Here is a 24,526-nt window from a genome sequence, read left to right on the forward strand (position 1 = left end):
CATCGCCACATCCTTAGGAAGAAGGACGTTTGCAGCCCATTTGCGGACCGAGGAGTTGCCTTGCCAGATCTGGGCATCCTCGTCCACCTCGTGGCTCAACCGGATCTTCTTCGGAGCCGGCGTGTCCGTCTGCTCGGCCGGCCGTTTGGAGCTCGGACTCTCAGATGGAGGAGGGGGCGGCTGTCGAGTCGGCGACACGACGGGCGACGGCGTCAACCACGTTGTGCGGTGGTGGAGGAGTCGACCTTGGAGCTGGTGACGGTTGGGAGGAAGAGGCAGTAACCGTGCTGGAAGCGCGCTGGTGTCAAAGGAAGCCCAGAGGGCGCTTGGGCCGAGCCCAGGAGTCGGCCCAGGCCCAAGCACGGAGACCTAATCCAGAGCTGCTATGAGGAGCCCAGTGGGAGTTTGGGCCGGGACGAGGAGTCGACCAGGGCCCAAGCTCAAGGAAAGACTCGGCCCAAGGAGCCGTTGAGAACATTAAAGAGACTCGTTTAAACAGAGAGCCGTTAGGGCATTGAAAGCAGGACTCGGTCAGGCTGTTACAAGCTTGCGAGAGCCGTTGGCCGACCGAGTAATGGTGTCCAACGGCTCGACGCTCTAATTAGCTTTGAAGCCAACCATTAAGGGCCTTTAAATCAGTGGGGGAGGAGCCTGCTATATAAAGGCTCCTCCACTCTTGTAAAGACGACAGGCAAAGACCCGGAGAAGGGAGTAAGACAGATTATAGACGAGTGCTTCACTCAAATATACATTTTATTGAAAGGTGTATCCTCCAGCTAAAGGTTGTGTTGGACCTCCTTGGGCCCGAAAACCCAAAAACCATCAATATACATGAACATCTCCTATATAATATTGCATTGATATACTTTGAAGTACTTATTTAAAAATAATCATTGGCATTATCCCATTCGTGCAAAACACGTAGAAAAAACTAGTAAGAATAATAAAGAGGAATCATCCTAGATGGATGAATGATGAGAAATTACCATTAGAACCTTACTAGTATTTTTTCCCGTGCATGGATTTGTTGTAATATATTAAGAATATTTAGATTGATATATAATTATTTAAATGACACAAGTGTCAAATAAGCCTATCTACTACTTCGAAGTGCTCAATTCCCCCCATCAACTAAAACATAATGTAATTGGACCTAACGTCGGCTGCTTCTTCAAACACAATTAAAATCTAAAAACTTTCGACGACCCACCACTGTCACTTCCGACAACCCAGCCGCCGCGTTTGCTCAAACTCAAAAGACCCACAACCACCGACACAAATATTCGCGACAAGGCGCGGTGCCTCACCTCCTCCCACAACTTCTCTCCCCGCTACGTTCCCTTCGGCGCCGACCCCAGCTCCGATGAGTGGTTTCCCTCGACGAGATCGTTTATTGCAGATTTGCAGGTGCTCCGGTGGCCAGTACTGGTGCTCGCTATTTGACTCCTGCGTCGGGAAGACCACGTGGCCTTACGGCTCCGACGTCTGGTGCAAGAAGGAGTGGGTGTTGCCAGAAATTGCAAGCGATAATATAGTCAGCTCTTTTGAAGGGAACTCTAATCTCTTCTGAGCTAAGTGTTTCGGCAAACAATTTTAGGGCATGAATGACTTATGGGTCAAACACTGCGGGATTAACCACACGGGTAGCTTCAAAGATCTGGGGATGACTGGCGGCGCAATCGTCAGTGGCGTCGTCCTCACCCGCGCGGAGATGGAGGAAACAGTATCAAAAATGTCCTGAGGAGGGGGGGGGGGGGGAGGTTGCGAGAGAGGAAATTGAAGGCGCAAATCAAGGTCTTGGTGCTCTCAATGTGGTCCTGGTTAGCGGTGAGAGGGGAAGCGAGAAAAGCAAAGGTTGAGCCCGCTCTGACGCTGCCGTCGGTGAAGTCGACGAAACGCGCCATGGAATACAAAGTCGTGGCGAAACACAAAGTATTGACGTGGACGACTTTCTTGGACTGGTGGATTGAGCAACCGGGTGATAACTTGCGAAAAAGCATGGTAACCTGCGAAAAAGTCTAATTGAACAATTTTAAAAGGTAAGTGTGTACAATTACATTATGTTCAAGTTTATGGGGGGAATTGAGCACTTCAAAGTAGTAGATGAGCCTATTTGACACTTGTGCCTATTTAAATTAGAACATCAAATATTATATAGTGCAATTGAAGATGTGATTTGAATCATTTGTGTTTTGATGTTATCATTGCTTGAATTTGAGCAAATAATTGCTCAAATTAATAGCTATGTGTAGATGTACGCATGCGGTGCTGTAACTTTGGAGATTTTATTTATCATTGTTTAATATTTTTTTATGAATTAGGAAAATGTGCTCGTTTTCTAGCAACTCAGTTATAGGAATGAATTGCTATCTTAATTCATTTGTATATATAGAAGATATATTTTTTTGTCTAGATATATAGCAATTTTGTCATTTAAAAAAACATAATATCAACGATTGTATTTACACATTATTGAAACCTCTTTATAGACGACATTGGTAGTGCCAACACAATCTTGTCCATCCTCGTCTAGAGCTAACACCTTCAGTCCATTAGGACTGGTTACTCGGGTGAAAATATATAACAGTAGAATATCACTCAATTAGTTATCCTTTTATATTTTTCAGTCAATTAGTAATATCAGATTCATTTTCAGCCAATTATTCTTTTTTATTTTCAGTCAATTAGAATATTAAATGCAATGATATTTTTACCTAATTTTCATTCCATTTTTAATTGATGATGTAGATATTATTATTGAAATATTTCCGTTCCATTTTTAATTTACCTTTACTATTGTTTAAAATATGCATTTACTATTGATGATGTAGAATATTATTATTGAAATATTTTCGTCTAATTTTTAATTTCTATTTCATTTTTAATTATAATGCAATGATGTAACCATTTTCTTTTTTTATTTTAGTAAATTATTGAAATATTTTTATCTAATTTTTAATTTCTGTTTCATTTTTAATAATAATGCAATGATCTAACTATTTTTTATTTTTTTTTAGTCAATTATGGATCATTAATATTAATTTTCTTTTATATTTTCAGTCAATTAGTAATATTAGATTCATTTTTATCCAATTATTCTTTTTTATTTTCAGTCAATTAGTCAATTAGAATATAGATGCAGTGATATTTTTTTACCTAATTTCCGTTCTATTTTTATTTGATGATGTAGAATATTATTGTTCAAATATTTTCATTTCATTTTTAATTTTCTTTCTAATTTTAATTTACCTTTACTATTTTTTAAAATATGTTTTTAATATTGATGATGTAGAATATTATTGTTGAAATATTTCCTTTCCATTTTTAATTTTCTTTTACTTGATGATGTGGAATATTATTATTGAAATATTTCTGTTCCATTGTTTGAAAGTGGAAAGATTTATGATATAATTGTGATTTGATTTATTTTACTGTGTAACCTTATTGTGAAAAATTAAAATGCAATAATTTGACAATTTCCTTTTCTATTTTAGTCAATTATGGATCATTTTGTATATTCAGTCAATTATTAATATTCATTTCATTTTCCAATTAACCTAATTTCCATTCCTTTTTTTCATTTTTAATTTTCAGTCAATTATTAATATTCATTTCATTTTTCAATTTACATAATTCTTGTTCAATTTTTAATTGATAATGTAGAATATTATTGTGACATATTTATATTCTTTTTTTAGTTTACGTTCCTTTTTTAATTTACTTTTACTATTTACTATTGTTTGGGCGGGAAATTAAGTAAATAGGAGTCTGTTTTTAATTATAGATGTAGATTATTTATTTATTATTACTATTATTGTTGTTGTTGTTGTTATTGTTATTAAGTTAATTCTGTTTCCTTTTTTCATTTTTCCTTTTCTATTGTTTGGGAAGAAGTGTTTGGGCAAGAATGAAAGAAGGAATTTGTTTTTAATAATAAGTACATATAGATTATTAGCTTAGTTGTCATAATAATTAGAGATAATACCCAAAATGATCCTCCGACTATTAGCAAATACTCAATTTTGTCTCGAAGAATTAACAGTACTCAATTTAATCATCTAACTTTTAAAATAGTACCCAATGTGATCCTCCGTTAGAATTTCCATCCATCCACCGTTATTTTGAAGGGCATACGCGTCATTTTAGTTGAAGCCCTTCTTCCCCACCGTTTTTTTTTTTCCATTTCTCACGCTAAGAAGTTCAACCCTCTATGTCCACATGAACTGTATGTGAGTGAAAAAAAGTGCTTAGGATTCTCTCATTTGTCTGCTTTTGCGGCTATCTTTCTCTCATTTTTCTTCTGTTTTTAGATTCCTGCACCTTGTGGTACAAATCCCACCATTTTGCGGTGGCACTCCTCACGCCGACGACGACTTTCTTTGTTGAGCATGACGATTGCGACTGGTGCCACAGTTCTTGTCGCCGTATTTTTCTGGGTTTTTCGGTCGAGGTGTGAAGTCACACCTCTCGTCGACGGCTGCTCTTCGTGACCTCCGTCACAGTTCCGGTGAGTTTCTCTACTACGTTCCTTGATGTGAGCGGTTGCTCCTTGTTCTCCGTGAACTGGTGAGTCTCGGCTTGTCTAGGCCTTAAGGTGGTTCTTGATTGGGTTTGGGTGCTCCTTTGGCTGTTATGGCCAGAGAAGGGAAGAAATTCAGCCGGGTTTCTCACACTCAACACTAGGTGGTGGAGTCGTCGGTTCGTGTTGATGGAACTGTATATGATATTGGTCACCAGTAAATCAACACCATTAATTTTGTTCTTGCAAAGTGCTGTATTAATTAAAAAGGGTAGAAGATATATGATGTATGTATTTTGTTCGGATCTAGGGATTGCTATGGCTTTGAGACGATATGATGAAGAAGAGAAAAAATGATTTTTTTTTCTTGATTAAAAATTGTGTACGTTTAATTCTTCGGGACAAAATCGAGTATTAACTAATAGTCTGAGGATCATTTTGGATATTAACTCAATAAATTATCATCATTGACTTTTAGGTTAGAATTGGGTTGTATGTATGCGTAAGGTAAAAGACTTTTAGGTTAGACTTTTTCTTAGATAAGAATCTATTTCTATAAATTTGACTTGGACTGAATTAGTCCCACAATTCGGTGCTTATGGCACCAATTCGGTGCTACATGCACAGATTCGGTGCTAATGGCACCACTCAATCATTATGATTTGATTGTTTTAAATTAATACATTTATTTTTAGTTAGATGAATTGTTATAGTACGATATAATTGAGTTTTTTTCTCAAAATGGTCCCTCGACTATGGCACATTCTCAATTTTGCATTTCGACTTTCAATTGCACTAAATGTGGTCCCTTGACTTTTAAAAAGTACCCCAAATTGATCCTCCGTTACCTTTTGCGTCAACTGGGCGTTAATATTAGAGGTATTTCTGTCCATTCACCTCATTCGCACCTATTACAACTGTTGTTCGTCCAAAAGCAGAGCAGGATACTAGGATGTCGTGCTCTGCCGCACCAAAACCTCCAATCGCGATGGAATCTACTGCGGAGCGTAGCCGGAGGCTCCAACGAAAAGTGAAATCACGTACACACCATCTTCAACCGCTTGATCCATCGCATCGAGTATATCGGAATCGTAACAGCCTGGGCTCCAACAAATTTCATAAACCGCTATTCTGGCCTTCATCGCCATGCCTCTGGCTTCACCTGACTCATATTCGAAAAGACTCACGTTCGGAACAATAGATCCAACTGCCGTGGAGGCAGTATGTGTGCTATGGCCTTCCGTATCTCTAGGTGATTTCGATTCTTCAGATTCATTGATCGGGATTCCATGACTCGCTTCGTACCCTTTGTAAAAAGCACGAGCGCCGATGATTTTCCGATTACATGATGCCTCCAAAAAAAGAGGAACAACCTCACATTTACCCTTCCATCCGGAAGGAACTGATGATAGCCCCTCGTCGGAGAAGCTGGGCCTCTCCGGCCATATTCCGGTGTCCAGAACCCCCACTATAACATCATCGACGTAATCGGAGTGGTGTTGAGCTGCCGGACTTTATCTCGAAGGACAGAGATCACGCAGGGAAAGCTCCGTAGCTGAGACGCCTGGAAGGGCGTTAACTAGGCAGAGAAACCGTGCGCGGCGCGACCATACGAGTACAAGAGCTCAGATGGGTGGTGAGAGAGAGAGGAGAGAGGGCACATATTATGGAGGAATACCAGTGATGATGAGTGGAGAAGGCGTGTGGCATCTCCGATTCCGAAACGAGGACGATGAAAGTCTCCCGACCTTCCGATGAGATCCCAACTTTGACTGAAACGAAACGAGGGAGGGATGAACATCAGTTGTAATAGGTGAATGAGGTGAATGGACGCAAATATCCCCAACATTAATGCCTAGTTAACGCAAAAGACAACGGATGACCAATTTAGGGTACTTTTTAAAAGTCAAGGGACCACATTGGGTGCAATTGAAAGTCGAAATGCAAAATTGAGAATGAGCCATAGTTGAGGGATCATTTTGAAAAAAAAAACTCTGATATAATTTGTCACTAATGGGGAAGAGTGAAATTTAAGTAGTTGGAGTGATAATAGTTAGATGAGTTGTTATAGCAGTAATACCAACAATGAGATTAAGACCTTTCAATGGACTCATTGGCATGATGCCCAAAAAACAACACTATGTACGTTTTAAAAAAAAAAGGTAATTGAAGTAAACACAATTAATTGAAGAGATTATTATTTGAAAGACCACACAAACACTAAAACACATAGACATATATAATCGAACGTAACTCATAAATTTTCACATGAGTCTGATCTGAATAAGGATGTGTTTTGTTTCAACCAATAGGTAAACTATACACTTATGTTTGTACTCAACACGACTAACCTCATAACCTCTGAGGTATACATATGTTCGAGAAAACAGCACAACACACACACACACACACAGATATATATATATATATATATATATATATATATATATATATATATATATATATATATATATATAAAGCATATGCATATATGCAGGAATACTGGTAAGAGTATGTGTATATATATTCATGCAGGTGGTGGAGAAGACTTGAGTGCTAATATGAAGATTTCATCAAAAGCAGACTCAATACATGACTTCAGTTTCTTTACATCTATGGAATCTTTCTCCGACACAATGGTGAGTCTCAGTTTTCCCGCGTAGCTCAGCATCGTCACCCATAAACTCTGCAAACCGTCATGTCAAACCAATATAATCAAGATCAATGAAAATATATGTCATTTCCTTTTATTTATACATACACACACACACACGCACGCACGCGCACACACACACACACACACACACACACACACACACACACACATATATATATATATATATATATATATATATATATATATATATATATATATATATATATATAATTAGGTTCAAATGCTGTAGGTGCGCCCAGGTGCGGTTAAATCTGAGGCATTGATCTTGCTTAAATCAACGTCCAGGATTACAAAAGAAAAAAAACGGTGGAAATTTGGTAATTTTTTCATCTAGGTCAAATTTAAGGTGCGTGGTTTTCCTTCTTAAGATGCGTGATTTTTGTGCTTAATATGCGTGAGTTTTGTGCTTAAGGTGTGTGGGTTTTGTGCTAAAGGTGCGTGAGTTGTGTGCTTAATGTAAGTATTTGTTGAAACTTAAGGTGCGTGGTTTTTGTGCTTAAGGTGCGTGGGTTTGTGTTTAAGGTGCGTGGGTTGTGTGCTTAATGTGAGTATTTGGTGAAACTTAAGGTGCATGGTTTTTCTTCTTAAGGTGCGTGGTTTTTGTGCTTAAGGTGCGTGGGTTTTGTACTTAATGTAAGTTGTTGTTGAAACTTAAAGTGCGTAATTTTCTTTCTTAAGGTGCGTTGTTTTCCTTCTTAAGGTGCGTGATTTGTATGCTTAAGGTGCGTCAGTTGTGTGAAACTTAAGGTGAGCCATTTTAAAACCTTAGGTGCGTAGTTTGTGTTCAAGTGCTTTATTGTGTGCTTAAGGTGTGTGGTTTGTGTATTACTTAAGGTGCGTCAACCGTACAACTGCACAGGAAGTCTATACCCGCACCTGAACCCTTCCCTATATATATATATATATATATATATATATATATATAATGAGACGTAGTTGATATATGATATGAATGATATATGTAATATGAGTAATACTACATGTACTTCCACTTTCTACTCCATTTTATACTCTCTGTTGAAGTGTCATTATTTGATTGGTTTAAATAATAAAGTGGGCCACTGATTTTCTTCATTCACTTGAATTTATAGGTACACGTGGCGAGAGTTTATACTCCATGGGAGTATATATATCATTTTCCATGTAATATAATGTTGTATTTGGTGTCTTCCTTGAAATTAAAGTTGCATATATGTATGCATGTATGTGCATGGTTTCCTACAACCCTGACCAATTAATGTTTTCATGTTACGTCGTCCCCATAAAATGGACTCAACGTCTTTGACATATTAATTATATATGCATGTGCATGGTTTCAAACAACCCTAGCTAATTAATGTTTTCATGTCACGTCGCCCCCATAAAATGGACTCAACCTCTTGACATATTAATTATGCTGGAAATTATATATATATATATATATATATATATATATATATATATATATGTGTGTGTGTGTGTGTGTGTGTGTATGTGTGTGTGTTCAGGTTCAGGTGCATTTAAGTGTTTCCCGTGCGGTTGTGTGGGGTGATTAATGTGCGTGAGTCTTGTGCTTAATGTGCGTGAGATTTGTGCTTAATGTGCGTGTGTTTTGTACTTAATGTGCGTGAGTTTTGTACTTAATGTGCGTGAGTGTGTACTTAATGTGCGTGAGTGTGTACTTAATGTGAGTTGTTGTTGAAACTTTAAAGTGCATGAGTTTTATGCTTAATGTGCGTGAGTTTTGTGCTTAATGTGCGTCAAATTAATGCTTAATGTGCGTCCACCCGCACAACCGCACGGGAAGCCTCAAATGCACCTGATCCCTTCCCTATATATATATATATATATATATATATATATATATATATATATATATATATATATATATATATATATATTACATTTATCTTTTTAAATCAATTAGAGAATTAACATAAAGGAAGTGTGGATATGTACCTGAGGGGCGCCGGCTATAGCGAAATACATGCCCTTTATTGGATGGTTAGCAAGGATGGCTTCTTCCACCGGACCGATCATGTTCGTCATGGTAATGCTTGTGTTCTTTAATGTTCCACGTAAGTACTGTGCAGTCGCCTGTAACCATTCATTTTGAGAGCTGAAGAATTATATATTGTACAAATATACCTCGTCTCTGACAACAAATCTTAAAACCATTAAATTAACGGTTAAAATCTTAGAAAATATGATGTTGCAAATTAAACTTGCAATCTCTATTTAAATGTGTAATTTGAGTAAAGTCCGTCTTAGTTTGATTATATTGAAAGAAGACGCTTTCACTGGAGTCTAAGTTAGTCTAATCAATTTGGTTGAAGTTTTTCAAAATATGACAGTTTCATAATTTGGATGAAGCAAGACAAATTATACTATGGACCATGACCCACATTGTATTGTGGATGACATTAAGGATAAATATTCAATACACCAAAAATAAAATTAATGTAATAAAAATAAACATTCAAAATATTAATAATAAACTTTATGTGAATAACCTTTTGGAGGACAATAATTTGCATTTTAAAAACACATTGCGGACATACCTCAGGGCCCCTGAGCTTTCTGTAGAATTCGAGGAGCTGGCTGGTGAGATAGACGGACGCGGAATTCCGTTGCCGTTTGACCATGCGGTGGGCATTGTAGATGAACCGGAGGGGATTGGACGAGTCGCCGTCTCCGTCGCCGGCCGGGTGCTGCAATTTGGGTATCGCGAAGGGGAGAAACGTGAACCGGTTTCCCCATGGCATTTCCGCGTTGGGTTTGATCATCTCGCTTACCGACTTATAACCTCCGATCGCCCTCGTGTTGAACAGCACCATCGCCGTGCATTCCCCGTTGCATGTTTCTCTGTCGGTTTCCTGCATGTATAATCTCGTTCCGTACGTGACTATCCCCGAAATCACGTCGTTGATCGTGACGTTAAGACTGGATTTTATCTGTTTGAGATGGTATAGCGAAAACGCCATGGTAGTAACGGAGATCGGCCGTAACTCGACGCCGTCTTCCTTGGAATGAATCGCCGTTTTGTCGTCGTCGATCACACTGCTCTTCAGAAAACTCCAGGAAAAATCCGTCACCGTGTCGACAACGCCGGACAAGAACCTCGGCACGGCCTTGAACGCCATGGCGACGGCGCTGCTATTCTTCCCCTGCTTCTTGCCGCTCCCTTCCCGCCGGGGGAACGTCAGCGGCAGCGCCGGATTATCAGCGCGTTGAAGGCAAGAAAGAAGAGCTCCCATCAAGGAGTAGCCGTCTCCGAGCGAATGGTGGAGGTTGAAGATACAGTTCCCGGCTGCATTGCTCGTCGGGTACCGGAATAAGTGAATCTCCCATAACGGTCGGGTTTCCGGGAATGGATCCATGGATATCTTCGTCAGATACTCCGACAGACAGTAGTCGTAGAATTCCAACGGCTTCCCGACGGGGAATATCGGGACTTTCAGATGGTCTTCGAGATTAACTTTCACAGGTTTCCAATTCTTCTCACCATTTTTTCCAGTCACCTGTTTAAAGAAACAAAAGAGTTAATTTCCAAAATGGTCATCCCTATTGACATATCTCAAATTGGTTCATTCACTTTTAATTTCACCTAAAATGGTCTTTCAACGGTTTTAAACTTGTTAAGTGGATGTTAAAATGAGGGGTAAAACTAATAATTTATGATTTTCATTATAGTCAAATGACTACTTTGGGTACAATTAAAAGTCAGAGAACCAATTTGAGAAAATGTCACAATCGGATGATCATTTTAAGAATTTTCTCTTTATAGTTCAAACATGATTTATACTCATTTTGATTAAAAGGGTTGATCTTGTACTTATTTTCATTTTCTAAATAAACAATCTTTTTACTTTAATTATTAGCTAGAAAATTATTTTTTTTAAATAACTTTGAATAATAATTTTGATTATTAGCCTAATACTTATATATAGTTATACAAACTAACATTAACTTTTGATTAACTCTTTATTATTCAGGAATGCTTGACATTATGCATTTGGATTTTGATTTTCTATTATCATAAATAGGCATACATATAATGACAACACTATTGTGAAAAATTACAACCAAATGGACAACAAACATAAACCATTGCTCTTTTTTTTTTTTTTTTTTTTTTTTTTAAGACAACAATTAAATACAAACGAATAAGAAAGATAATAATAATAAAAAAATCATTGTATATTACAAAAATACAATAAAGTGAATTCTATTTTTGGTCCTACTGTTATAGGGGCGTTTTCAATTTTAGTCAACTTTAATTTTTTTTGCCACATTGCGACTACTGTTATTGAACGTGTTTCACTTTTAGTCCATCGTTAATATTTTCGTCAAGAGGCTGTTTAATTTAGGGTATTTTGGTCTTTCTATAATTGTCTCTTCTCCTTTAAGCTGGAAACTTCATCTGCTCATAAGAAAGGTTTAGAGGAACAAGTTGCAGATTTGAAGCTCGAGCTGGAAACTTCACCCGCCGGAAACTCGCTGTCGGCTCAACAGAATCCAGAAATCTGGAAGACGCCGATTGACGATCTGATCAGTGGGTCTGGTTCGCGATACCTCCCCAACTCCATCTACAATCTCTAATCGTCCATGCAACGGCTGGGTCGCCTGTAAATCCACCATCACCGAAACCTGGGTCCGATCGCGAGAGTTCTCCGACCCCGACTGATCACCAATTGAACCACCGGACATCATTCCTACCGGATATGAAGAGGTCGGATAGCGATGGGGAGGGAGCTAAGGGAAGGTGGTTTCCCTACTGGACTTTCAAGAATCTGTGACCCCAGTTAACACCCAGCCAGAGAGGTTCAAACCCAAGAGAGCTGCGGTCTTGATCTGCCTCTTTGAAGGGGATGCTGGGGAGTTCCGTTTTGTTATTCTTATTAGGACTATATTATTAGTATTAGACTGGGACTACCTTATTCGTGTTAGACTATGATTCTATCTAGTATCTATATATTCGCTCTCTGTACTCTCAGATTGATTATTCAATACAACACAATTATATTCTCATCTAGTATCAGTTATCCAGGTTTTCTCTCATGGAAACCCTCGGTGATGACGGCTCTATGCTTGGATCTTCTGAACGGACCGTTACCGAGGTTCCTTCGGTGTCCGCCAGTAATAGTCTTTCCTCGGCACATCACTTCGTCACCCTGAAATTAACTTCCCGGAATTATTTATTCTGGAGAACTCAGATGCTACCGTTCCTCGAAGGCCAAAGGGCTTCTTGGTTTTATTGATGGCACCGTGCCGTTTCTGGCGACTGTCTCGGCGACCACCTCGACTGTCGACAGCTCCGGCGCGGCGGCTACGGACTTCTCGACACGGCAAACTTCTTAGCGGTGACAGGACAAGGCCATTCTTTCGATGCTTATCTCGTCCTTGTCCGAGGAGACTCTGAGTCTCGCTGTCAGCCGAAGCACATCACGGCAGCTATGGCAGACCATTGAGCAAACCCTAGGCTCATCGACGTGGTCTCGGGCCCTACGGCTGCTCGGCGAGCTACAAGCGCTACGACAAGGTGATTCTACCATCTCCGACTATCTTGGCCATGCGCAGATATTGGTTGATGAGTTGGCTCTCGCCGATCGTCAGGTTGAGTTAGATGACCAAAATTTATATGTCTTTCGTGGTCTGCGCCCTGAGTTTCGACCATTGGTTGCGACCCTGGCGCGTGGAGCTCCTGTTCTGGTAACAGAGGTAGTGGACTTTCTAGTATCGCAAGAGTGGATCTGCTTCGATGATGGCGTCCCTATTGGTGCGCCGGCCGCTATAGCTGTCAACCGTGGAGGTCACGGTGGCCGGGGCGGTGGTTCTCAACAGCGTGGAAGAGGAGGCCGTGGTCGAGGGAACCGTGGCCGTGGCCGAGGGCGATCTGGTTCGGGCCCTCGATGTCAGATTTGTAGCAAGCAAGGTCACTATGCTATTTCCTGTTGGCAGCATTTTACGCTTGATTCCCCGGCTCCTCAGGCACATGTGGCTGTTTTTGGTGATGATGGTTTTGCAGATGGCCCTCATCAGTGGTTTCCGGACACTGGTGCTACGAATCATGCCACCCCTGATTCTTCCTTGCTGACATCTGCGACAGGTTATGATGGTCCGGAAACACTCCGAGTCGGCAGTGGTACAGGTTTGCCCATTGTTAATGTTGGTTCCGCTTCGTTAGCTACTGATTCTAGGTCCTTTAGGATGAGTGATATCTTGCATGTCCTAGGTTTATCTTCTTCGTTATTATCTGGTCAGCGTTTTGCTAAAGATAATAATGTTTTCTTTAGGTTTCACCCTTCGTGTTTCTTTGTGAAGGACACTATCACCAGGAAAATTCTGTTTAAAGGGCATGCATCGGGGGGTCTCTATTCCTGGCTTACTTCGCATCCAGCTCCAACTGCTTTTGTTGCCGCACGGTCGTCTTTTGTTTGACACATGCGTCTCGGGCACCCTCACTCCCGGGTTCTGCACCAAATTTTAGGGTCTTCGTCTCTTAGTACCTTTAATTCCAATGATCTTCCCAATATTTGTTCGTCTTGTCAATTGGGAAAAGTATCTCGCTTTCCTTTATCTCGTGTTGTAACCACTAGTACGCAACCTTTAGAATTAATATATTTTGATATTTTGAGCCATGCGCCATTAATCTCTGTGAATGGCTTTAAATATTTTATTTTGTTTGTGGATGATTACACTAGATATATGTGGTGTTATCTCATGCGTGCTAAATCTGAGTTATATGCCATATTTGATATGTTTCGGTCACTTGTTGAAAGATCATTTTCCCGCAAAATTCTTTCTTTTCAATCTGATTTAGGGGGAGAGTATAAAAAGTTTGGCTCCACTCTGGCATCTCTTGGTATTCGTCACAAGCAATCATGTGCGTATACTCATGAGCAAATCGGGAGGGTGGAGCGCACGCATCGGCATGTGGTTGAGACAGGTCTTGCCTTAATGGCTCAGGCATCTATCCTGTCTCGTTTCTGGGATTATGCGTTTGAAACCGCTGCGTACCTGATTAATAAAATGCCCACTCGTGTCTTGTCTGATAAATCTCCATATTATCTATTACATCGTTTCCCTCCGTCCTATTCCTATCTTCGGATATTTGGGTGTCTATGCTTCCCCAACTTGCGTCCATATAACCGCAACAAACTACAATTTCGTTCTTCTCCCTGTGTCTTTCTTGGGTATCCTCCATCTTTTCGTGGCTATTGTTGTTTGGACACTAACACTAACAAGGTTTATATCTGTCGCCATGTGCGATTCGATGAGACTGTTTTTCCGTTTGTTGCTTGTGTTGATTCGCAGTTGTCACACCGATCCCGGAACCGTGGGCGTTGCGCCTATTTTTGCCAATGATGATGCGGTCCGGTAACATGACCACATTGCCAAGCCGCTTGCTGAACCACCAATTGCACCCACTGCCGTGCCCAGCCAGCCCAGTCCCGAGACCGCGGCCGAGTCCGAGCGGACTGTCACGGAGCAGCCGACTGCTCGACCGCGTGGCCGTCCGCGCGGTCGGTCTCGTCATCCCATTTCACCAACTCGTGCTCAGTTTCACGGTATGGCTACACAGAGCACGAGGCCACATGATCATGTCGCACTGTCCGCTGATGTTACTACTGAGCCCACGTGCTACTCTCAAGCGGTCAAATATTCTGACTGGCGTGATGCAATGGACTTGGGATTTAATGCCCTGGTGCATAACAATACATGACAACTTGTTCCTTATAAATCAGGTATGAATGTGGTTGGTTGCAAGTGGGTGTTTAGAACCAAAAGGAAAACTGATGGTTCAATTGAGCGTCACAAGGCTCGATTAGTTGCCAAAGGTTTTAATCAGGTGGCTGGTGAGGACTTCTTTGAGACTTTCAGTCTCGTGGTTAAACCGATTACGGTACGTCTTCTCTTATCTTTAGCAATTTCTCGTGGATAGACTATTCGACAGTTGGATATCCAAAATGCTTTTTTGAATGGCAACTTGGCTGAGACAGTTTATATGCGCCAGCCGCCTGGCTATGAGGACAAATATATGCCTGGGCATGTGTGTCTACTTCAACGTTCTCTGTATGGTCTCAAACAAGCCCCTCGTGCATGGTTCACACGTTTGCATGGTTTTCTGGTTTCTGTGGGCTTCTCGCCTTCCAAAACCGATGTCTCTTTATTTATTTACTCACGTGGCAATATTCAGCTTTATTTTTTTGGTTTATGTGGATGAAATCTTGGTTATGGATTCTGATTCAACTCATGTGGCTGCTCTTATTGACAAATTGGCTCTTGAATTTAAAGTCCGTGATATGGGCGTGCCTTCCTTTTTTTTTTTGGGTATTGAGACTGTTCCGGTGTCTGGAGGCATGCTTCTGTCTCAGCAACAGTATATGAAGGATATTCTCAAGCGAGCAGGTATGGTGGATTGCAAGCCCGTTGCCACGCCAGTTTCCACCACAAAAGCCGTGACAGGTGATGAGGTTCCATATGCTGACCCCACTCAGTACCGCAGCCTTGCAGGTGCTCTGCAGTATCTTACGGTAACCCGTCCTGATCTCTCTTATGCTATTAATCGTTTGTGTCAGCACATGCACTCTCCTACTACGGCGGACTTGGCGGCTCTGAAGAGAGTTTTACGTTATGTGAATGGGACACTCAATCTTGGTCTCAATATTTCCTCTTCTACCTCTCTGGATATTTATGCATATTCTGATTCGGATTGGGTCAGCAATCCGGATGACCGAAAGTCAACTAGTGGTTTTGCTGTGTTTCTGGGGAGCAATCTTGTTTCATGGGTATGTCGAAAACAGCGCACCGTGGCTTGTTCCTCAACTGAAGCTGAGTACAAAGGGCTGGCTGATGTTTCTGCAGAAGTTACTTGGCTTGTTTCTCTGATGAAGGAAATTGATTTTGCATCATCTTCTGCGCCTAAGCTCTGGTGTGACAACCTTAAAGCCACTTATTTATGTGCTAATCCGGTGTTTCATGCTCGCACGAAGCACATTGAGATCGACTATCACTTTGTTCGTGACAAAGTAACAAAGAAGGAGTTGCAAGTTCATTTTATTTCTACCAAAGATCAGATAGCAGACATTTTTACTAAGCCTCTTTCGTCCTTACGTTTTAATTTACTCCGTCGCAAGCTCAATGTTTTGGCTAGCCAACCTTGTGCTTGAGGGAGAGTATTAGGACTATATTATTAGTATTAGACTGGGACTACCTTATTCGTGTTAGACTATGATTCTATATTGTATCTATATATTCGCTCTCTGTACTCTCAAATTGATTATTCAATATAACACAATTATATTCTCATCATTCTCACCAAGAGGGCTTCCATTCTCTCCTCTCACTTTGGTCAGTCAATCTTGGTTGGATAACAGTGTGTGATTATGTTTTGTGGTCAATTTTGTTTTTGTGTTAGGGCTTTGTTTGGCCATGTGGTAGTTTCCTTGAAGGGGTTTGATCAATTTAAGAAATTTGTAAACTTTGATGATAATTGCAAGAACAGAGCAACATGCTGGGGCTGGGAGGAGTGAACAAGACAACATTGTTTAATGGGGCGGAAATCAAAGTCTGGGACGACGTAGTGCCGCCCTAACCCGGCTAATTCTTGCAAATGGATCCCAACTTTGGGGTCATCGATTTAGTGCCCAGCGCCGCCGGCGAGACCTCCGTCCGGAATTGGTCCGGCGACTATGCCGATACTCCCTACAGAATTTTACTCCAACGTTCAAAATTTGCAGTTAAGAAAGGGTCAAACATGGTCGCTTTTGGTCTGATTCATGCCAAAGAACGTCGGATTCGATGCTTCTATTTTGGTCTGATTCGCATTCGCTTTTACGTTTTAGGTTTAATTATCTTATTTCCTAAGTCAAAACATGGTTTCGGATGGGAAGAAAGGGTAAAGTTAGGGGTGTTAGCAAACAGAGTTTTCAATATACTACTCGTGTTTGTGTTCGTGTTTGGTAAGGGTTCGTTTATTAATGTAAACGAACATTAACAAACAAAATTTAGAGCTCGGTTTATAAACGATCAGAGTCTGAACAGTTGTAAGCTCGTTTGGTAAGAGATCGTGAACACGCTCGTTTGTGTTCGTTTAATAATGTTCGCGAACAAGCTCGTTTAGTGTTCGTTTAATAATGTAACATGCTCGTTTGTTATCGTTTAATATTTGTTTGTATTCTCTTTGTAGTTGTGTTACTTGTTTGGTTATTTTTCTTGAACATATATTATTTCTTGTTCACGAACGAATTGTGATCATGAACAATATGTTCATATGTTTGGTTATTAAGCATTCACGAACGTGTTTATGAACGTTAACGAACATGTTCGTGAATGTGTTCGTTAATGTTAACAAACATGTTCGTGAACGTGTTCATTAATGTTAATGAATATGTTCACGGACTTTAACAAACACTAACGAACGCTTAACAAACAAACACGAACAGGATTTTCAAAAACCTTAACAAACGAACACGAACACGAACACTCCAAAAACCTTAACAAACGAACACGAACAACCTCCGTTCGTTTATGTTCAGGTTCGTTAATAGCCCTAGGTAAAGGAGAAGCTTCAAACATAGAAAGATCAAAATACCCCTGAATTAAACAGCTTCTTGACGGAAATATTAACGGTGGACTAAAAGTAGAACACGTTCAATAACAGTGGTCGTAATATGATAAAAAAAAAAATTAAGGTGGACTAAAATTGGAAACGCACCTATAACAGTAGGACAATAAATGGAATTCACTCAATATAATATTAGTTTAAAGGGACAGAACCAAAAATGTTGGTCAGAGGAGCCGAAAAAAAAACTTCAAAACGTGATAAAAGAATATTTATAATAAAATATGAAATGGTTGGAATAAATTATATATCATCGCTATTAATATTATATTCATAAATATTTTTTAGTTTAATTAGATCAACTCTAAGTATTTTATATTAATATAAATACGATAATACATAATTGAAACTTTTAAATTATATTAACTAGATAGTTCATAAAAATAAAATTTTCTTTTAAAATATTAACTAGATAGTTCAAATTGGTCTTTTGACTTTTAATTGCACCCAAAGTAGTTATCTGACTATAGTAAAATACTGAATTCCAGTTTTACCCCTCATTTAAACACTCACTTAACACCAAAACTAACATATGACCATTTTCGCTTAAAATTCAATAGTCAGATGACCACTTTGGCTGCAATTAAGAGTCAAGGAACCAATTTGAGAAAAGGCCATAGTCGGAGGACCATTTTGGGAATTAACTCGAAACAAAAATATAAGTGCCTACTGTTTGAGTTCAGAATCCTATCATTGAAATGTTGAGCTGACTTGACTGCAACGCAACTATAAAAAGATAAAAATAAAACGTGAAAGTGCAATTTGACCACTGAACGAAAAAAGTGCAATTAAGTCACTCAACACTCCAAATGTATACAATTTCACCTGATAGCATGTTAACACTCCATATAGCAGGTTGCATGGTGACGTAGACGATGACTTGTTTTTTTAAAAAAAAAAAATTCTTTTTATTTCTTCTTTTTATTTTGGAAACCTTTTCTTGTATAAAATCTGCAACAGTATATATTCAGTTTTTTTTTTTTTTTTGAAAGATATATATTCAGTTTATATAATAATTAAGATGTTAATAAATAGAATACAACAGGTTACCCTTGGCATGCAGTGCACTACTTTAGAATGAAATCAGTGGGAAACTCATACCTAAAGAAATTGAAACTGCAAATATAATTGATGAAACTACGAACTGATAAACTTCAATCTGATGAAACCCCGAAGCAACAACAAACTAAATAGGGATTTCAGGCGTGGGAATTTTACGGTTGATTTGGAGATTTCTGATTGAAGTTGGTTTTTTTTTTTTTTTTTTTTTTTTTTTTTTAATGATTGAAGTTTAGTATGCCTAATTTGCCTAGAACATGGCGGAAGAAAGAGTGAAGAAAAAGTAAAGAAAGAAACAAAAGGACCAGGTGCACACTGCAACAGATTTTATGCACGAAAAGAGTTTTAAGAAAAGGGAAGAAGAAATTAAAAAGGAAACTCTTTCAAAAAAATGTCAAGGTAAGTCATCATCCAGGTCAACATGCAACTTGTCAGATGGAGTGTTAATCTGCTATCATATAAAATTGCATACATTTGGAGTGTCGAGTGGTCTAATTACATTGTTTTTCATTCAATGGTCAAATTGTCCTTTCACGTTTGGTTCAGTAGTCAATTTGAATCTTATTCCAAAATAAAATTATGTTATACGGAGTTTTTTTTTTTTTTTTTTTTTTTTTTTTTTACATTGTGGTAAGCATGTGATCCTGATAATTTATATTATGTGATAAGCATTTGATTCAGACACTTACCCTTACCATTTCAATTATTATTCTTACTATTTTTTTTCAATTAACATCATAACTTCATCACAAAAACTACAAATAATATACTAGATAAGATTAAGGTAGCATACCATGATTGAGGAGAACCTTGGATTAATGGGCAAAAAGACATCCCTGATTTCAGAAAGGATGACTGAATCATCATCTTCAATTGGAACACTTATTTCCAAAACAGCAATAATGGAGATGGACAACGCAGAGCTGTTCATGTACTGCGAAAAGGGACTAGCAGGCGCCAGAACTACTTCATCATCTCCCTCTAAATAACACTCCATCGTCGTCTTCACTTGTATGCTTGTTTATTTCTTTCGTAGTTCCTCTTGCATGTATCTGTGTATGTATGTATATATACACACACAGAGATATAATAATAAAATCGGGAGGGTGTGGTTGAGTGGGAGGGACTCATTCATATTTAACTTGTTGGAAAAAATGGAGTGTTTGATGATAGGGAAGTGAGGAAACAGGATCTTCAGGCGTGTGATCATTTTCCTATAAGCTTTAAATCTCCCTTATATAAAGCAACAAGGTTCAAGATTTAATCTTATGGGATACAAGAAGATTATGAAATTCTTAAGTTGCTTTGTTTAAGAATTTCCTGTTGAAATGCAGTACTGTGAAATATCTCAGTTTAATGCAAGTTTATTGCATCTTTCTTTTCAGACATTTCTCCACATATTTATAGATGTAAATATAGCAGTTTGGAGTTAACTTCCAGGAAAGTGAAGTTAATTTTTTAAATTTAAATAATTAACTTCCATGTAACTTCTCCAAACTGCTATATTTACATCTATAAATATGTGGAGAAATGTCTGAAAAGAAAGATGCAATAAACTTGCATTAAACTGAGATATTTCACAGTACTGCATTTCAACAGGAAGTTCTTAAACAAAGCAACTTAAGAATTTCATAATCTTCTTGTATCCCATAAGATTAAATCTTGAACCTTGTTGCTTTATATAAGGGAGATTTAAAGCTTATAGGAAAGTGATCACACGCCTGAAGATCCTGTTTCCTCACTTCCCTATCATCAAACACTCCATTCTTTCCAAGCTTATAGGAAAGGTCAATTGTTTCATCCTTGAATTTGGGTATGGAGGAGCCTTAAATCCCCAGGTGTCCCACCACAACATGTGCCTACAATTCAGTTAGATGATTAGTCAATATCCAAAAACAAAGAAAAAGATATAGGCCTTGTTTGGTAAATGTGTTAGCTGTTAGCTGATTGGATTAATTAGAGAGTATAACTAGTTGATAACATTAGTTGATTGTAGAAAAGTGTTTGATAAAATAATTGTTAGCTGATAGCTGTTTGGTATAATTTCATTTTGGAGTTATAAAAAGATAATTAACCAAACACTTATATTGATTTTTTAACCGAGTCAAACAATTAATAGTGGTCAAATAAGCCAAAAATGGTTGATAGGCTAACTATTTTACCAAATAGGGCCATAATAATAGGTTTAAATGTAAAAAAAAAAGAGTGTTTGATAAATTAGTTGTTAGTTGTTAGCTAATTACACATAAAATGACTTTTTCAAAAGTTGATCCAAAAAGCAACTTTGAGCAGCTTTTTGAATTTTTGCATTTTGGAACAATAAGTTGTTAAAAAGCTAATTAATCAAACACTCATATTTCTTGTTTAACTAAGTCAAACATCTAATAGTGGTCAAATAGGTTAAAATTGGTTGATAGATTAATTATTTTACCAAACATGGCCTATATGTATTCTCATTATCTAGTTGCAACTTTTATTTCCTCTATAAAAATCTTGATGTAGATACGTACTTGTAATCATGCTCATTAAGAAAAAAAAAAAAAAAGTATAACTTATCATCAGTATCCACCATATCGGTAAATAAAATTGAGAGAGTAAGAATAGAGAGTACATGTGCTAAAATTCTTGTTAAATGAAAATTTATTTTAGAGCATCTCCACCAGAGAACATTCACGGTATACAAGAAATGTTTGTCTACATGGAAGATAAAGAACCAAGAGCGAGAAAGGAAAATCATCCATACAAGGGGTTGAGATATTTAGAAGCATTGGTTGCTGTGCACGTTTCGCGCACAGCAGCCTCCTACACGGACGCGTGCAATGCACGTGAGCGCGCCTGACCATGTTTTTTATATTATTATTTTTTTAATAAAAAATCAATTTTTTTCTCCCCTTCCCACATTCTCTTTCCTAATCACTCTTACAATAACCCCTTAATATTTCCAACTGATATTGATGCTCTTAGATTGCTTTACATTATTAATTTTTGTGCCACCTTATTGATAAGTGATAGGGTGCAGAGGAATTATACCATGTTGCAATGAGAACAGTAGAAAAATTTATAGGTAAATTAATGAAATTTGTATGTAATTAATGTATATAAGTATTTGATTTTTGGAGGTAAATTAATGATATGATTTTTGTGTGGCGAATTATATTTCAATATTAATTTTCATTCGAAAAAAACAAGAATTTAAAATGAGGAGAATTTTTTTTTTATTTTTATTTATTTTTTTTACAACATGTTCACTTTTTCTTTTTAAACAATATAAGAGCAATCTCAAAAGGAGTTTTTTAGAAACAAAATTTGGGAGGGGGTCTTTTGACGATTGGGGGTGAGATCTTTTCACAGTTTTGTGAAATATATGTTTACCTTTTAAGTCATTTTAATGTTAATCGCTAATTTAAACAATTAATTTTATCAAATATCTTTTTATAAATTTCTATACACAATCCACTGGTCAAATCCGTTAATACAATATACTATTTGGTAATCGCTAACTGCTAATCGTTGATTGCCAAATAAGGTCTAAAACTGATAAAAGAGGTAATTTCAATCGTTATGCTATAGTGGAACCTGTCCACATTGCAAGGTGGACACGATTCTATATTCATAATTATTGAACTATATGTTCATAATTATAAAGCTATATATTCATAATTTTTGAACTTCATATTCATAATTATTGAACTCTATATTCACAATTACAGAACTTTATGTTCATAATTAATGAAATATATGTTCATAATTATAAAGCTATATATTCATAATTTTTGAACTTCATATTCACAATTATTGAATCTTTATATTCATAATTACAGAACCATGTGTTCATAATTATGTTCACAATTCTATATTCATAATTATAAAACTATATATTCATAATTTTTGTACTATATATTGATAATTATGAACAGTTTTGGAACTGTGTCCACCTTGCAAGGTGAACACAGTTCCACAACATAATTTGCCAGGTAATTTTGGGTAGGCTAACTCTCTTTAACTTTTTGGTTAGACTATAAAAAGTCCTAAATAGGCCCTAACTGTAGGAGCCACCTTTAAACTTATACCATACGTAGACAACTCTCTTTAATTGCATCCGCCCTTCTTCTTTATTGTGCCTTGGCGGTGTCATCCATTTTGCTGGATATAGTATTAATTATCGAACTCCACAAATCAAATGAATATATATTCCATCAAGCATTAACAACTAACCAAAAAAAAAAAAAAAAAATTAAGGTTAAAATAGAAAGCGAAAAGGGTCTAAGCCCTCCAACTATATGTCAAAATGTAATGAGACCTTTAAACTAAAAAAAGTTTCAATTAAATTCTTAAATTGATTAAAATTATGCAATTAACATATTTAACAGATAATCAGTTAATTTTGATTGCATGGCATCTTATGTTGCATCCCATTCAAAAATAAAAATAAACTTAAAAGAAACAAATTTAAAATATAATTCTCCATCCGATGGGGCAGAGAAGCGGACGGGTTTTTCTGTTCAACTCGCAAGCTATTTCGTCCATGTCGAACTGGACGACTATGTCCAGTTCGACATGGGCGAAGTTGCCATGACATACTGTTTTTTTTTTTTTAATATAATTATTTTGATTTATTATTTTAATAATTTTTTAAAATATTAATCTATGTATTTTATGTGGCATTTGGCCTGAAGGTAACATGTTATTATAGGTTAGAGCACCATTATCAGTAAATATTTGAGGATTTTGGAATAGTGAATGCTGACATGGTAGAGGAATGCTATTCCATAAGGAATGGAATAAGCAAGGAATATAATAGGAATTGTATTCTATTGTTTGGTTCGCGGAAGGAATAGACTTTAGGAATTATATTACAGTGTTTGGTTGGTTTAAGGAATAGAAATGAAATATGTTTTAAAAGACATAAATTCCCTTATAAAAATATGTGGTGGCGGTGGTGGTGGTGGCGGCGACGGCAGTGGTGGTGGTGGTGGGGTGGTGGTGGCAGCGGCGGCGGCGGTGGTGGGGTGGTGTTGTTGTTTGTAGTGCTGGTGGCGGTGGCAACGGTGGTAAAATAGGAAATAAATTTAATTGGGGATAAAATAGGAAATAGCAACTTTATGCTATTCCTAATAACTCGGGAATAGCCTAATACCTGGGGCCCCCCAGGAATCTCTATTCTCCTTTCAAGGGGATTAGGTCATTCCCAGGAACATTGTTCATGGGAATAGATGTTTTTACCAAACAAAGGAATATGCCTATTACTAGGAATGTTATTCCATTCCAGACCTATTCCGTGAGCCAAACATGACATTAGTGATTTGTCACCTTGTCATTCTACTCTATTCTAACATGATTACATTTTGTGTGTGGTCCTAACTGTTTGGATTAGAGACCAAACTTGACTTTATATATATATATATATATATATATATATATATATATATATATATATATATAGGGAAAATAATACTTTTTTTCCTTGAGTTATATACTTATAACACGTTTTTCCCCTAAATTATTTGAGTGGCAGTTTTTTCACCTTGAAATGTTAAGTGGACATATTTACCCTTAAAATAAATATTTCATTTGTTTTTCTTCTCCAACAAATAATGACCACGATTCGGTTCAATCCGAACTGACAATATAGCAACCAAATCGAGATATTCCGATTACAATTTAA

The 24,526-nt window shown here is 37.7% G+C and overlaps 1 protein-coding gene across 1 annotated transcript; it reads right to left on the reverse strand.

The window, feature by feature from the left end:
* Positions 1-9,041: 9,041 nt before the first annotated feature.
* On the reverse strand, positions 9,042-19,919 carry LOC109191844 (O-acyltransferase WSD1-like). The gene is made up of 3 exons (XM_019342523.1): positions 19,655-19,919; positions 9,737-10,696; positions 9,042-9,272 (listed from the first exon to the last, which is right to left on the reverse strand). Exons 1-3 carry the CDS (start codon positions 19,856-19,858, stop codon positions 9,099-9,101), a joined length of 1,338 nt encoding a protein of 445 aa, XP_019198068.1. The 5' UTR covers positions 19,859-19,919; the 3' UTR covers positions 9,042-9,098.
* Positions 19,920-24,526: the final 4,607 nt, after the last annotated feature.

The sequence above is a fragment of the Ipomoea nil genome, unplaced genomic scaffold (genome assembly GCF_001879475.1).
Source record: "Ipomoea nil cultivar Tokyo-kokei standard unplaced genomic scaffold, Asagao_1.1 scaffold1721, whole genome shotgun sequence".
Classification (NCBI taxonomy): Eukaryota; Viridiplantae; Streptophyta; class Magnoliopsida; order Solanales; family Convolvulaceae; genus Ipomoea; species Ipomoea nil.

What these genes read in the sequence shown, in the direction of transcription:
- LOC109191844 (XM_019342523.1), bottom strand. Translation starts at nt 19,858, where the DNA reads ATGGAGTGTTATTTAGAGGGAGATGATGAAGTAGTTCTGGCGCCTGCT. An exon ending in CAAGGTTCTCCTCAATCATG is followed by an intron (nt 10,697 to 19,654) that starts GTATGCTACCTT and finishes TTCTTTAAACAG; the next exon opens with GTGACTGGAAAAAATGGTGA. An exon ending in GAAAGCTCAGGGGCCCTGAG is followed by an intron (nt 9,273 to 9,736) that starts GTATGTCCGCAA and finishes GAATGGTTACAG; the next exon opens with GCGACTGCACAGTACTTACG.